Below are 15,417 nucleotides of genomic sequence, written 5' to 3'. Positions count from 1 at the left end.
GGATTTCACAAGTTTCAAAATCTCCCCTCCCCCCACCGCATCCCAAAACCAGTCCAACTCGTCCCTGCCTCCCTAACCTGTTCTTCCTCCCACCTATCCCCTCATCCCACCTCAAGCCGCACCTCCATCTCCTACCGACCAACCTCATCCCGCCCCCTTGACCTGTCCGTCCTCCCTGGACTGACCTATCCCCTTCCTAACTCCCTACCTACACTCACCTTTCCTGGCCCCATCCCCGCCTCTTCGACCTGTTTGTTTCCTCTCCACCTATCCTCTCCTCTATCCCTCTTCTATCCGCCTCCCACTCTCTCCCTATTTATTTCAAAACCCCCTTCCCCTCCCCCTTTTCTGATGAAGGGTCTAGGCCCGAAACGTCAGCCTCTCTGCTCCTATGATGCTGCTTGGCCTGCTGTGTTCATCCAGCCCTGCACCTTGTTGTCTTGAATTCAGCCCTGTCAATATGTGGCATCCTGAATGAAGACTGAACTGTAAACTCACAGATGTTGTCTCTTCTGTTGGTGCATCTATAATCCACAGCAGCACAACATCTCAACAGATGGTCTGGTATAAATTATGTAAATGTAGCTAGCTTAATTAGATTTGGCAGAATTTCACTAAGTTTTCCAAATCTCACTGATTCTATGCAGAAGTCTCTAGATAATGTTGTTTATGTCTAACTGATGTGTTTAATCCATCAAAGGCATGCCAACATCAATCCATCTATCCGCCTCCCCCTCTCTCCCTATTTATTTCGGAACCCCCTTCCCCTCCCCCATTTCTGAAGAAGGGTCTAGGCCAGAAACGTCAGCCTTCCTGCTCCTCTGATGCTGCTTGGCCTGCTGTGTTCATCCAGGTCTACATCTTGTTATCTCAGATTCTCCAGCATCTGCAGTTCCTACTATCTCTGAAACAATTTTAACCCCACTGCGAAGCCTCTTCTAAGGATGCCTACCCTGAAGAATTTACCTTCCTCCCTCTGGAAAAACCTCAGTGGATCTCTATCCATCTTCTATCCGCCTCCCCCTCTCTCCCTATTTATCTCAGAAACCCCTTCCCCTCCCCCATTTCTGAAGAAGGGTCTAGGCCCAAAACGTCAGCCTTCCTGCTCCTCTGATGCTGCCTGGCCTGCTGTGTTCATCCAGCTCTACACCTTGTTATCCCAACATCAAACCTGTTGCCCAGTATTGAGTGTTCACCATTTCACCTCTGAAAATGTGGAACAGAACTGCCTCAATCAATGTGAATTGGCCAGGCAGATTTATTTGGCTGATTTTTCCTAGAATATATTTTTTTACAGAAATGGAATTAGTTGGTCTGACTATATAGTCTACAAAACAACAACATTGGCTATTTGCATTTATATAGCACCCCGGAACTAGTTAAACATTCCAAGCTGACACAGCCACATAGAGTCATAGAGTCATACAGTATGGAAACAGGCCCTTCGGCCCAATTCATCCATGTTGACCAGGTTTCCCAAACTGAAGTAGTCCCATTTGCCTGCATTTGGCCTGTATCTTTCTAAACCCTTCCTATTCATGTGCCTGTCCAAATGTTATTTTAATGTTGTAATTGTACCAGCCTTTACCACTTCCTCTGGCAACTCATTCCATACACGCATGACGCTCTGTGTGAAAAGTTGCCACTGAGGTCCCTTCTAAATCTTTCCCCTCACGCACTAAAACTATGCCCTCTTGTTTTGGATTCCCATACCTGGGGGAAAAGACCTTAGCAATTCACTTTATCTATGCCCCTCATGATTTTATACACCTCTACAAGATCACCCTTCCTCTCCAACGCTCCAGGGAAAAACCTATCCAGCCTCTCCTTATAACTCAAACCTTCTGGTATCGGTAACATTCTTGTAAATCTTTTCTGCACCCTTTCCAGTTTAATAACACCCTTTCTACAGCAGGGTGACCAGAACATAAGGCAATATTAAAGCAGGCTAAATGAAAATATTATGGCAAGTGACCAAAAGCTTGATCGTAAAGTTAAAGTTTCATAAAGCAGGTAGGAAGGCAGGGAGTTTTAGGAAGAGAATTCCAGGGCCTGGGGCCTAGGTAACCAGGTACGGCCACCAATTGGTGGAATGAATCAGAAATACTGAAGAAACTAGGGGTAGAGGAGCACCGACATTGCAAAGTTTGTGAGGCTGGAGGAGATTACAGAGATAGGAAGTGATGAGGCAATGGAGGAATTTAAAAACAAAGGTGAGAACTTTAAAATCACGATGTTGCCCCACTTGTCATTGAGCTCAGGAGTGATGGGCAAACAGATTTTGTGACAGCTGTGATACAAACTACAGATTTCCACAGTTTACAGACAAGAGAATGCACAGAGCCCAGTCAGGACTTTATTGGGATAATTGAGTATAGCAGAAACACAAGCTGGGCAAGGATTTCCGCAGTTAATAATCCAAGGAAGGGGTGATGGCCTGGAGGTGCAGACAAGAAATCTAGATGTTGGTGCGAATTTGTGATTACATGTCACTGTAGGGCTAAAGTTGACGGTCAGATAGTTGTGGGCAGTCTCAAACAAAGTGACGGCTGGAGTCTGATACTAGAAAGTCAAGTTTGTGGTTGGGGATGAAGATGATGGTTTCAGTCTGTCTGGAATTTAGCTGGAGGACGTTTCTGCTCATCCACTACTGGCTGTAGGACAGCCTAGCAGGACAGTACTTTAGCAGCAATGGAGGAGTTGAGAGAGCTGGTGGTAAGGTAGAGCCTCAACATACTTGTGAAAACTTAATGCTGTGTTTTTGAATGAGCTGTAAAGGGGCAGCATGAAGGTGGGAACTATGAAGAGACTGTGATGACGTTAGAGAATAGAGCAGGAGCAGGGAGAGATATAGATTCTGTGGCTGTGAGTAAGTAGTTAGGAATGGCACCAGACTGGTGCAGTGCCACCCAGTTGAGTGGCCGTGCAGAGAGAAATGTTGGACTATAATTTCATGATCAATTGTATCAAAGGGGAGAACGAGGAGGGATAGATTATCATGGCCACAGTCATGAGTTTAATTCAGACTGTTTGAGTACTGAGGCAGTGATGGAGAACTGGGTGAAGGAACTCATACTTTGACAATAGGGTAGTAGTCACAGCACAGCACCAGTAATCCAGAGGGCCAGGCTAAAGCTCTGAGAGCCCAGGTTCAAATCCCACCAAGCTCCTGTTGGCATTTAAACCCTTCAAATTAATAAAGAGCTGAGATTAAAACCTGACACTGGATTTTCATCTTAAGGAAAGTAGGAAGAGAAGTCTTTGTTGTGTGGGGGATGGGTTATGGTACTTACGGAAGCCTACTCTGGAAAGAGTAGAAAGCAAAAAAAAACTTTGGAAGGATCACATGACATTGACCCATGTAAGGGAATCAGCAACAACATGCCCCACCTTGACTACCCTGCTAGGTTAACCTAACTACCATCTGGGGGCTTGTGGTAACTGGATCCTTCACAGATTGGGATCCAGTGCAAACTGTGATCCAGTACTGATTGCAATCCACCACAAACTGTGATCTAGTACATGGAGGTCCACCATAGATTGTGACCCAGTGAGGACTGTGATATGTTCTAACTTGTGACTCAGATCCAGTGCAGACCATGGCCCACCTTATACTGTGTTCCATTACAGTCTATGATCTATTGCGGACGGTGATCCACCTCAGACTGATTCACTGCAGACTGTGACCCACCCAGACTGCGATCTTTTGCAGATGAGATTTAGTGCTGACTAAACTGTAGACTGGTCCATTGATCGTGATCAAGTGCAGACTGTGATCCATCTCAGACTGTGAACTAGCGTAGTCTGTGATCCACCTCAGACTGTGATCCACCTCAGGCTGTGGTCTACTGCAGACTGTGATTCATCTCAAACTGTGATCTAGTACAGTCTATGATCCACATTCTGGAACCTATGACAGCTGATAACCTGAGAAGCCTTGCTGGAGTCTCTAACTATTGTCTGCACTGATTGCCAGGTGGGCTTTCATTGATCACAGACTGTGGTCATTTTTCAAGGGGGAAACTTTCCCCTCAGATCCTGCATCTGCTATTCAATTCCTGCCTGTCAGTTTAACATTCAGCCTGAACAAACCCATTCCACTGTTGTCAATCTGGAATAAGCCTCAGTCTGTCCCAGTCCGTGTATTGCTTTCCGTGAGCAGTCAGCTTTGGTAGAGTCTATCTTATACTTTCTTTATGTGTTGTTTCAAAGTTGACTGACAGAAGTGAACTGATGCTTGTCCAGCCCAAGATCGTTTCCTTATCTGTTCTTGGAACCTCTCAGGATGAACAAATAGACATAGCTCCACCACAAATTGCTTTAACTTTTCCTCTGCAAATGTGAGACAGCTAAAAATTAGACTTACAACTGAGAGTGATGACAGCAGGTAGCTCTGTTTATAGCTGCCATTCCAATCATTCAAAATTCTGAAGAATTTCTGCAGAAGGGTCTAGGCCCGAAACGTCAGCTTTCCTGCTCCTCTGATGCTGCTTGGCCTGCTGTGTTCATCCAGTACTACACCTTGTTATTTCATTAATCTAGTTCAGTTTCTCGTCTATGGTAATTCCTATGATGTTGATAATGGGGATTCAGTGACGGTAAAAGCATTGAATGCCAAAGGAGCAATGATTGTCATTGCCTGGCATTTGAATGGCACAATGTCACTTGCCACTCGACAGCCCAAGCCTGGTTACTGTCCAGGTTTTGCTGCATTTGAGCATGGATGCTTCAATATCTGAGGAGTCACGAATGGTGCTGAACATTGTGCAATCATTGGTGAACATCCCCACTTCTGACCTAATGATGAAGGGAAGGTCATTGATGAAGCAGCTGAAGATGGTTGGGCCGAGGACACTACCCTGAGGAACTCCTGCAGAGATGTCCTGGAGCTGGGATGACTGACCCCCATCAACCACAACCATCTTCCTATGTGTCAGGTACGACTCCAACCACTGGAGAGTTTTCTCTAATTCCCATTGACTACAGTTTTGCTAGGGCCCCTTGATGCCACACTTGGTCAATTGTGGCCTTGATATCAAGGGAATTTACTCTGTCAAATCCCCTTAGAATCTTCTGAGCTTCAATAATGTTGTTTTTCATTTATCTAAACTCGAAAGAGTATGGGTCCAACCTACTCAACTTCTCCCCATAAGACAGTCCCTCCATACTGGGGGTCAGCCTCATGAACCCTCTGTGACTGCCTCCGATGCCAGTAGATCTTTTCTTCGATAAAGGACCCAAAACTGTTCACTATTTTCTAGGTGCTTGTATTGTTTTAGCACGATTTCTCTATTTTTACACTCCATTCCTTTTGAAATGGAGGTCATTAAGTCTTCCCTGTGATCCGTTGGGCACGTGCTTTTTGTAATTTATGCGTGGTGACCCTTAAATTCTTCTCTGCTGTAGCTTTCTGCAGTCTTTCTCTGTTTATGGATTGCAATTGGCTGCAGCGGGTCAAGGACAATATGCAATGGGTTATAAATGCAGGCCCAACCAGCGAGTCCAAAACCTGCTGAGTAAATAAGGAAAAGGGTGCATTTATATGGCATCCTTCCCAGCCACTGAAAGCCCTTCACAGCGAATGAAGTACTTTTCAAAGTGTAGCTTCCATTGTCCTGCAGGAAACACAGCAGCCAATTTGTGTACAGCAAAATCCCATAAGCTGCACCACGCCGATGGCCAGGTGATCTCTTTTTCTTTTCTTCTGATAAAAACAGAAGATGCTGGAATTACTCAGCCGATCAGGCAGCATCTGTTGGGAGAGAAACAGAATTAACATTTCAGGTTAACAACCGTTCATGTGTTTTGTGATATCAAATGAGGGATAAATGTAAGCCAGGAGAAACCACACCCCTCCTCCTCCAACACTGTTCAAGATATTATCGCATGATCTTTCACATTCACTTGCGAGAGGAGGCAGGGTGCTTAGCTGAATATGTTATCTGCATGATAGCCCCTGGGGCAGGACAGCACTCTCTCAGCATTGCTCGGGAGTGTCAGCCTCGATTTCTGTGATTAAGTCTCTGGAATGGGACTGTGGGTGTTCAGCTTTCTGGGTCAGAGACAAGAGTGTTACTGACCCGAGCCACAGCTGACAGAGTCAGGATGCTTGTCTCCCAGCTAAATGACTGAAAGAAGGACCCGTTTAGACTGTGGACCCACCATGTCTTAAAGCCACCTCTGAAACAAGTATTGGAAATTCCGGATCTAACAGATGTAGGCATCTATCAGAATAAAGTCTTGCAGGTTTAATTTAATTTCTTTTAGAACAACATATATCCTGTCACCAAATCACCCTTCATTTACATGTGGAGAGTTCTTGACTCTGGTCTACCTTCTCAGAGCCAGCTCTCAGAATGAACAAAACCTCTGACACTCCTGTTTATATCTATCAGCCAGGGCTCCCTGATTGGACCAGGTTAACAGCCCCAATCAGGGAAGATATATTCTGTGAAGTCCTCACTTTACTACAGTGAGTTACCATTTTGGTGATGGTGATGAAAGGAATCTATTCCTTGATGCTCTGTACAGATGCTGACAGGGGAGTGACAGTAGTGATCAAGAGTCTGACTGCAATATCATGGACTCTTGCCTGCCTCATCATTTAGTGTGGAGAGGGTGGGGATGGATGTTATGAAGGAGATTGATGGGACTGTAAATATTCTTCTCAGAATCTTTGCCAGCTTCACAATGTTTACAGTCAGGAATGTGAATGATAAGGTTAGCAGGACAGGGGAACACCACCAGCTGCAAGTTCCCCTCCAGGTCACTCACCATCTTGACTTGGCATTTGATATTGATGTACAGAGGGATCTTGGGGTGCAAGTCCCCATTAGCTCCTTGAAAGTTGTCACACAAGTGGATAAGGTGGTAAAGAAGGCATATGGGGGCATCCTTGCCTTCATTGATAGGGCGTTGAGTATTAAAGTTGGCCAGTCATGCTATAGCTGTATAAGACTTTTGTGAGACTACATTTGGGGTATTGTGTGCAGTTCTGATCACCATATTATAGGAAGGATGAGGAGACATTCCTGTAAGGAGAGGTTAGGCAAACTTGAATTGTTTTTGCGAGATCTTCGGAGGCTGAGAGGTGGCCTGATAGAAGTAAATAAAATTATGGGAGCCATGGATAGGGTGGATAGTTGGAGTCTTTTTCCCTGGGTGGAAATGTCAAAGGCTGGGGAAGCAGAGGTTTAAGGTGAGAGGGGAAAAGTTTAAAGGGGATGTGCAAGGAAAGTTTTTTAAACACAGAGGGTGGTAGGTGCCTGGAACGTGCTGCTAGGGGAGGTGGTAGGAGCAGATACCATAGCAACATTTGAAAGGTATTTAGGCAGACACGTGCACAGGCAGGGAATAGAGGGATACGGATCATGTGCAGGATTAGTTTAGAATGGCATCATTGTTGTCACAGACATGGTAGGATGGAGGGCCTATTCCTGTGCTGTGCTGTTCTATGCTCTAATATATCACCATCTCTTCAGTGTTGCTGGGTCAGATTCCTCAAACTCTCCTCCTAACAGCATTGTGGGTCTACCGACACCAGATCAGGTTCGATCTGTTAGAAGAACATTGAAAGATCATCCAAAATAAGGGGTACAATTCTAAAGGGGGTTCAGGAGCAGAGGTACCAGGTGTATATGTGCACAGATCATTGAAGGTGGCAAGAGAAGTGGAGAGAGCTGTTAATAAATCATACAGTGTTCTCGGTTTAATTAATAAAGGCATCAAGTGCAAGAGTGAGGTGGTGGTCGTGAACTTGAACAAGACACTTGTTAGACCTCAGCTGGAATATTGTGCACAGTTGCGGATACCACTTTATAGGAATGATGTGAACATATTGGAGAGAAAGTGCAGAAATGATTTACAAGAGTGGTTTCAGGCATGAGAAATTTCAGTGATAAGGATAGATTGAAGAGTATGGGATTGTTCTCCTTGGAGAGAAGAAGTTTGAAAGGAGATTTGATAGAGGTTTTCGAAACCATGAGTGAGTTGAACAGAGTAGATAGGGAGAAGTTGTTCCTGGCCACATAAGGAACAAGAATGAGAGGGTGTAAATTTAAAGTGATGTGCGAAAGAAGCGAGGTGATATGAGAATAAACTTTTCCTCACATTGAGTAGCTAGGATTTTGGATTACAATGCCTGGGAATGGGGTGAAAGCAGGTTGAGTTGAGACATTCAAGAGGGGAATTGGATGGTTATTTGGATAGAAATGATGGTAATTTGGATAGAAATGATGGTAATTTGGATAGAAATGGTGGGCAGGGATATGGGGAAATGCAGGAGACTGGCACTGGGTAATAGAACCGGTGCAGGCACGATAGGCTGAATGGTCTCCTGCACACAACTGTGAAATAGGCGGCAGTGGTTCAGGGGGTCAACTCACCTTCACCTTCTCAACGGGCAATTAGAGATGGGCAATCATTCCATTAGGAAATATGGAGAAAAAACTGAGTCTGCTCCGCACACGAATTGTAACAGAACGTCATGTTGCACCATGTTGTGTGACTCAATAAAATAACTAAGGTGTTGTTTAATGTTCAACAACAATAGAAAGTCAAAGTTACCATCAGGGTTAAAGTTTCAGTGCACTGAATACCTCGGCGCAATGATGCAATGCAGGACACTCTGATGTAATGAATGCTCTTGAAGTTTATTTTCTGTGTTTCTAGTCTGACATTGGTGGTCTCTTTGAGGGATACAATGACCCTGTGGGGGGAAGAGATCTGGGTGTTGGAATAATCTCTGAGCTAGCTAGGCTGGAGCTCCTACTGTACTGTATTTACCCGGTTTGTGCAGAGCTCTCTCACCACTGAACAGGAGCAATCCTTTAGCCAATCTGAAAACAGAAACAGGAAAAATGAAATCGCTATGGTAACTGGCAGAAGGTTTAGTACAGCTTCCTTTCAAAAAGACCCGTCAGATCTTGTGACAGTGGGGAGAAGAGCGTTGATTTTGAAAACGTCGATCAGATCAGGCTGAGTGCAAGTCCCCGATAGAAAGTGGTGAGACTGAGATGGTTCTCCAGGGGCACAGCCCTACTGTGAGGTGGAGGGAAGATTTCAAGGCAAGTTAACGAGGCTTGTGATTTTTCCAGTGATCTTTCCCCCGCAGATTGAGTCCTCACCGATTGCTTCAGAGTGCATCGGCTCGCAGAGATCACCATGAGGCTTGCTCGGACGTGGCAACCCAAGGCACCGAATTTTACACTGAACGCCCAGTCCTCAAGTTGTGGGTCCCAGGCCGTGAACTCCAGGCTCTGGATAGTCTCCCCCCAATCCACAGACACCACTTCAAACTGGGAGATTCCTGCTCTCCCCAGAGGGCGAAATGGAGCCGGTCCCCACAGGGGGCAGGGGGACACTCAGAGGCTGGGCTTGTGGGGGAAGAGATGCCGAGCGAAGAGACATACCAGGCAGACTGGGGGGCTGCAACAGAACCCCAGAAGCAAGAGGCTGGACCTGCTGAACATTGTCTACATGCAGAATGTGGTGAGTTAATTCCCTTGTCCCTGTTCCTGTGCACTTTGGAAACTGATTTGGACTTGTTAAAAAAAAAGCCATTGTGCTTTTAAGTTTAATGCTTGGGGATAATAAGGATGTGTTTCAAAGACTCATGAGCCCCTGAGAGAAGAAAGATTTCATTCCATCTCTGCTTTGTCAGCTGTCTGAGATCATTCCTGAATAAAATGGGCTGCAGAGAGAGGGCAGGGTGTTTAATCTGTGCAGCTACAGTTCAGAAGTAAAGCAAGCAATTCTGATCCAGTATTGAGTGACAGTCTGTACATTTCAAACTACCTGAGTGCTGGAAGGTTAAACTCTGTTTCCAGTTTTGCCTGCCCCCACTCCTTTTAGTCCCCCTGCTAGCCCCCAGTCAGTCTTTCCAATCAGGGATACAGATGGCAGTTCAGTATTGATGTGCATCAAGGTGTGAGCAAACCCCAGAAAAACCTTGAAGCAAGTAATTTCTCATCGAAGTAAAGAGAATGGGAGAAAATCTGGCAGCCTGTTTTGTTCATTCTCACTCACTATTGACACGGAAAATGAGTCGGTGACAGTCAAATAGAAATGGAAGCTTCATCAGAATCTGCACTGTTGAGGGAGATGGAGTCAGGAATGTGACATTGATTCTCAGATGGATTACTCTGGTTTAATGCAGTGTGAGGAAGAGTTAAATGTTGAATCTAGACTCACTACCTTGGCTGCTGCTTGACCTGACATCATGTTAACGAACATCTCATGTTAATCACTCACAATCTTTCCTAACCTGCTACCTTTATTTTGTTCAGTACATTCAGATGAAGATTATACCCTCCATGACGAAGCAACAAGGGCAGCTCTGGGCATCCTTTTTATCTCAGCGAAACATTCGACACATGGCTTGTCGAGACCAGCTACCCCCAGAGAAGATCAGTTAGTGAGGTACATATTCTGTATTTTTGTCTCTGTTTGTGTGTGTTTGTGTGTGTGTGTGTGTGTTATAGCATGTGTGTTAGTATGTGCGTGTGTGTGTGTGAGAGAGAGAGAGTGGGGGGGAGGGAGAATGTGCATGTGAGTGGGGGGAGGGAGAGTGTGTGTGTGTGTGTGTGTGTGTTATTGTATGTGTGTTAGTGTGTGTGTGACAGTGTATATGTGTGCAGCTGTGTGTGTTAGCATGTGTGTGTGGTAGTGTGTATGTAATAGCGTGTTATTGAATATGTGTGATAGTGTGTGTATATGTGAGTGTGTATTACTGCATTCGTGTGATAGTGTGCTAGTGTGTGTATGTTTTGGCATTTGTAACTAACAAGCAAGTCAAAGATTATTGTGACTAACTGGGATTCTGGAGTTAAGGCTGCAGTCAGATCAGCCATGATCATGTTGAATGATGGAGGCTTGAGGAGCCGAGGAGCCTATTCCTGCTCTTAATTCATGTGATTTGTATAATTGTGCTGGTGTGTGTTAGTGTATCTGTTTAATCGCATGTGTTAGTGTGAGTGTGTTACCATGTGTGTTACTGTATCTGTGTTATCGTGTGTGTGTTAGTATGTCTGTGCTGTAGCATGTGTGTGTTATAGAATATGTGTTAATGTTTGCGTAGTGCTGTGTATTGGTGTGTCTGTGATATTGCATGTGTTAGCGTGTCAATGATGTTATATCACACGTGTGTTATAGAATGTGTGTTTGTAGTATGTGTTAGTGTTTGTGTAGTACGGTGTGCTGGTGTGTCTGTGTTTATAGTGTTAGTGTGTGGGTTTTAGCACGTGTGTTACTGTGTCTGTGTTGTGGTGTGTGTTAGTGTATCTGTGCTATAGCATCCATTACAGTGTTACAGTATGTTTTTATTATAGCACTAGTGTACCTGTGCTATAGCAAGCGTTACAGTGTTACAGTATGTTTTTATTATAGCACTATGTTATAGTGCATGCATGTTAGCATGTGTGCATGGCAATCGTGTTAGTGTATGCATGTTAATGTGTACGTGTTAGTGTGTGTGTGTATATCACAGGACTAGCCTCCATTCTGAGAGCTTTGTACTTTATAAAGGAACTTGCCTTTCATTTTAGTTGCTTGTCAAATGGAATTAAACACAGCATGTTTTCTCTTGCCTTTTGAAGGCTTAAGAAAAGATTCCTCTGGTATCAATTACAGTGCTACTAATTTTCAGAATTTTAAAATATTTTAAAAATATTAGTCACATCAGCCTTGGCTCAGTGCTAGCACTCTGAGCTCTGAGTCAGAAGGTCATAAGTTTGGACATGTAAGCCAAGCTGACTATTCAGCGCAGCTCTAAGTGAGCCCTGCACTGGTGAAGGCCTAACGTTTGGACCAGTTGTCAGCACAAGACACTTCTGCCATCACAGGTAAATGTAAAAGATCCCAGGCAACTACTCGAGAGCTTCGCCCTGTGGCCTCACTGACATTTAACCCTCAACCAGCATCTGGGAAACAGCTAATCTGTTTATTAAATCACTTTGCTGTTTGTGGGAGATTGCTTTGCGAACATTGACTGTCACATTAACAAAGTGACTGGTTCAGACGTATGTCATAGGCTGAAAAATGTTTTGGTATGGTGGGGGTGGAGGGGTGAGGAGCATTGCTGAATTTATGAAAATTTGCGATAAAAATGCCAGCAAAGATGCTGGATGTGCATCGGGTGTTTTGGAATGTTTCATTTTTCTGTCTGCTGCAATCTTTGTCGCCAACTCACCATCCGTTTTTGCATTTATGTCAGCAACAGTGCCAAATGCCATTCCAGAGCTTTAACCTCAGCAACAACACTGAGGAGGGAGGGAGTTGGGAGGTGCAGGAAAGAGTTAGAACTGAGGATTAGTGAATTACTAAGTCGAAAACTGCAGAAAGCAGAATCTCAGAGTCATTGGACCGTGGGTGTGCAATGGCTCTGTCACAAATGCTGAGGGGGCAGATATTACAATCCAGGTGAAAGCTGTTTGGTGTAACCTGAATAAAAGGGTTAAAGAAGATCAGAAGCAATGTGCCACAGGAGGTTACGGAACAGTGAATAAGAGCTCAGTGAGATCTTGTGCAGTCTAGAATTTAGCTGGCTCTGTTCTAGTAACTTGAAACTTCCGTGGGGTCAAATTCGAGAGGTTGGCAAGGAGTGAATCATAGAATCCCCACAGTTTGGGAGCAGGCCATTTGGCCCATTAAGTCCACAACAACCCTCCAAAGAGGATCCCACTCAGACCCACAACCCTTACCCTCAACTCCGCATTTCCCGCAGCCAATCCATCCAGCCTGCAACTATGGTCAATTTAGCATGGCCAATCCACCTAACCTGCACATCTTTGGACTGTGGGAGGAAAACGGAGCACCCGGAGGAAACCCATGCAGACACAGGGAGAATGTGCAAACTCCACACAGACAGTTGCTGAGGGTGGGGTCAAACCCAGGTCCTTGGCACTTTGAAGCAGTAGTGCTAACCACGATGCCAATGCTTTTTGTGGAGTTTGAAAGTGAAAGGGATGAAAAGACCTCAGAATCGAACCGAGAGCAGCAACAGACTCAGGAGAAAAAGTAACAGAAAATGCTGGAAAACAACCAGTAGGGCATGGCACCATCCATGGAGACAGAGAAACAGAGTTAACAATTTATCTTTCATCAGGACTGACAGAAGTTAGAAATGTAACAAGTTTTAAGCTAGTATGTGAAATAGGGGAAAGTGGAAAAAGAACAAAGGGAAGGGAGGGTCTGTAATGGGGTAGAGGGCATAATGAATTAAGTGATAAAATTAAGTGGTGGTGCAGGAAAAAGAGAATGGGAACGGAAAAGAGACAAATCAGGAGTCTATAGGTGGTGTGAATGGCAGGGTTCGCTTTTACTTTCCACCTCATGGGAGGGTCGGGCAGGGTCAAGGGAGGCTGAAGAGCTAGTCACTTGGGGTGTCATTAAGCAGGATGAGAGATGAGTGCCAACCAAACTGAAGATTAGGAGGAGTTGGGAGGAGGTGTTTCAAGAGAGGGAGCACAACATTGCCCTTGGTTTTCAAACTGCTCCTGAAGCAGTGAGTAATGTAGTGAAGGTTGGCAATCGTACAAAGCTAGATGGGAAAGTAGGCTGCAGGCTACATTGATAGTGTGAACAGAGATGGGAGCAGCTGGAGTATAATGTGAGGAGCTGTCAAATTATGGTAGGAAGAGTTAAAAAAAGAATATTTTTAAATGGGGATTAAATGGGATTTTGATGTCCTTGTACATAAAATACAAAGTTAAAATACGGGCAGAACAATCACAAGGTCAAATAGCGTGTTGGCCTTTATTACAAGGAAACTGAAAGAACTGTGGTTGCTGTAAATCAGGAACAAAAACAGAAGTGGCTGGAAAGCTGAGCAGGTCTGGCAGCATCTGTGAAGAAAAATCTGAGGAAGGGTCACTGGACCCGAAACGTTAACTCTGATTTTTCTTCACAGCTGCTGCCAGACCTGCTGAGCTTTTCCAGCAACTTCTGTTTTTGGTCTTTATTACAAAGAGACTGAAATACAAATTAGAGAAGCCTTACCACAATTATATAGGGCATTGAAGAGAGTAACATGTGCAAGTTCCATTTTCATATTTGCATAAGACAGGATGTCAATGAAAGCTTGTTGAGAGATTAATATTCCCTGGAGTTTTGAGAATCACTGTTGATTTAAAACATATCAGAGTATGAGAGGCTTTGGATGAGCAGACTTGGAGAGGTTGTTTCCCAGGCTGGAGCAGTTGGAACATGGTGCGTGGAGTAGGAGTGCTATCTCACGATAAGAAGGCGACTGTTTTGGATTGTGACATAAGAAATGTTTTCACTCAGGGGGTTATCAGTCTATGGGATTCTCAGCCCCGAGGGCTGTGGATGTACATTCGCTGTGCCGGTATCACATTCTCTTAGGAATACTATTCATTCTGTTTGGGAATCAAAGGAATTAGGTGGGAAAATGAAAGTGAGGTTAAAGGCCAGCCAATATCTTATTGAAGGGCAGAGAGCACTCAAGGCGCTTTGTGACTCTTCCTGTTCTTCATTCTTGTGTTCTCAGGGGGTCACTGTAGAAAGTAAAGAATGATGTTTGTGATGTGAACATGCTAGAACTGGGAGTGAGGACCTTCACCTATAGTCTTGGAGTCTGAATGTACAAATGTGGATGTTGCGCTAGGAAAGAATTGAAGGGTTTTTGTTCAGGGGCAAGGGAATTGAAAGTAGAAGACAAGAAGCTGTTGAATAAATTGCCAGTGATGATAGTTTTGGGCATTAGAGAGAATGCTGTTAGACTTCATCTGTCGATTGGGAAAGGAAGATAGCAGTTATAGATGTGTTGGCTTCTAGTGCCATGGTAAGAGATATCTCAAAAAGACTGGAACAGAATCAGAAAGGGAGTGGGAAAATCCAACAATTGCGATCCATGTGGGAGCAAAGGAACAGGCAGTAAGTGCTACTGAGGATGTACTGGGAGTTAGAAAGTCAGTTGAAAAGGCAACACCTTGATGGTAATAATTTTTGGATTATTGCCTGTAGAATGTGCAAATTGGCATAGAGACCAACATCAGGAGAATGAGCAGGCAGCTGAAAGGTTGGCGGGAGAAATAAGTCATCCCTTTTAATGGTGATTGGCACCAGGAAGGAACAATGCTGATGGGATATGCTCCATCTGAAGTAGAATCAAATCAATGTTCCACACAAAGGTTAAATAAGAAGGTGGTTGGAAGATGGGAAAATTAAAGAAGTTTAAATATAAACAAAATGGAAAAGGTGTGCACTGGATAGACAAACTTATGGAATTGTTACAATACAGAGGAGGCCATTTGGACCATCATGTATGTACTAGCTCTTCAAATAAGCAACTCAGTTAGTTCTATTTTCCTACCTTCTCTCTGTTTCAAAGCAATTCTTCCTTTTCAGATAATAATCCAATTCACTCTTGAAAGTCTCGATTGTACTGGAGACTAAACT

At 44.3% G+C, this 15,417-nt stretch overlaps 1 protein-coding gene across 2 annotated transcripts in view; it reads left to right on the top strand.

Annotated features, from left to right (window-relative positions):
- The window catches only part of LOC109934535 (dynein axonemal heavy chain 3-like), a 429,003-nt gene that overhangs the window by 63,687 nt on the left and 349,899 nt on the right, over positions 1 to 15,417 (top strand). For both annotated transcript variants that reach the window (XR_007264478.1, XM_048610380.1), the window contains exons 6-7: positions 9,113 to 9,489; positions 10,287 to 10,419. Coding sequence is in view for 1 of the 2 variants with exons in the window: in XM_048610380.1 (XP_048466337.1) it covers positions 9,113 to 9,489; positions 10,287 to 10,419 (510 nt within the window). In the remaining variant the exon portion in view is untranslated. The remainder of the gene's footprint in view (positions 1 to 9,112; positions 9,490 to 10,286; positions 10,420 to 15,417) is intronic.

Source organism: Rhincodon typus, chromosome 22 (genome assembly GCF_021869965.1).
Source record: "Rhincodon typus isolate 14 chromosome 22, sRhiTyp1.1, whole genome shotgun sequence".
In the NCBI taxonomy this organism is placed as follows: Eukaryota; Metazoa; Chordata; class Chondrichthyes; order Orectolobiformes; family Rhincodontidae; genus Rhincodon; species Rhincodon typus.
This window is presented reverse-complemented; position numbering and strand designations above follow the sequence as displayed.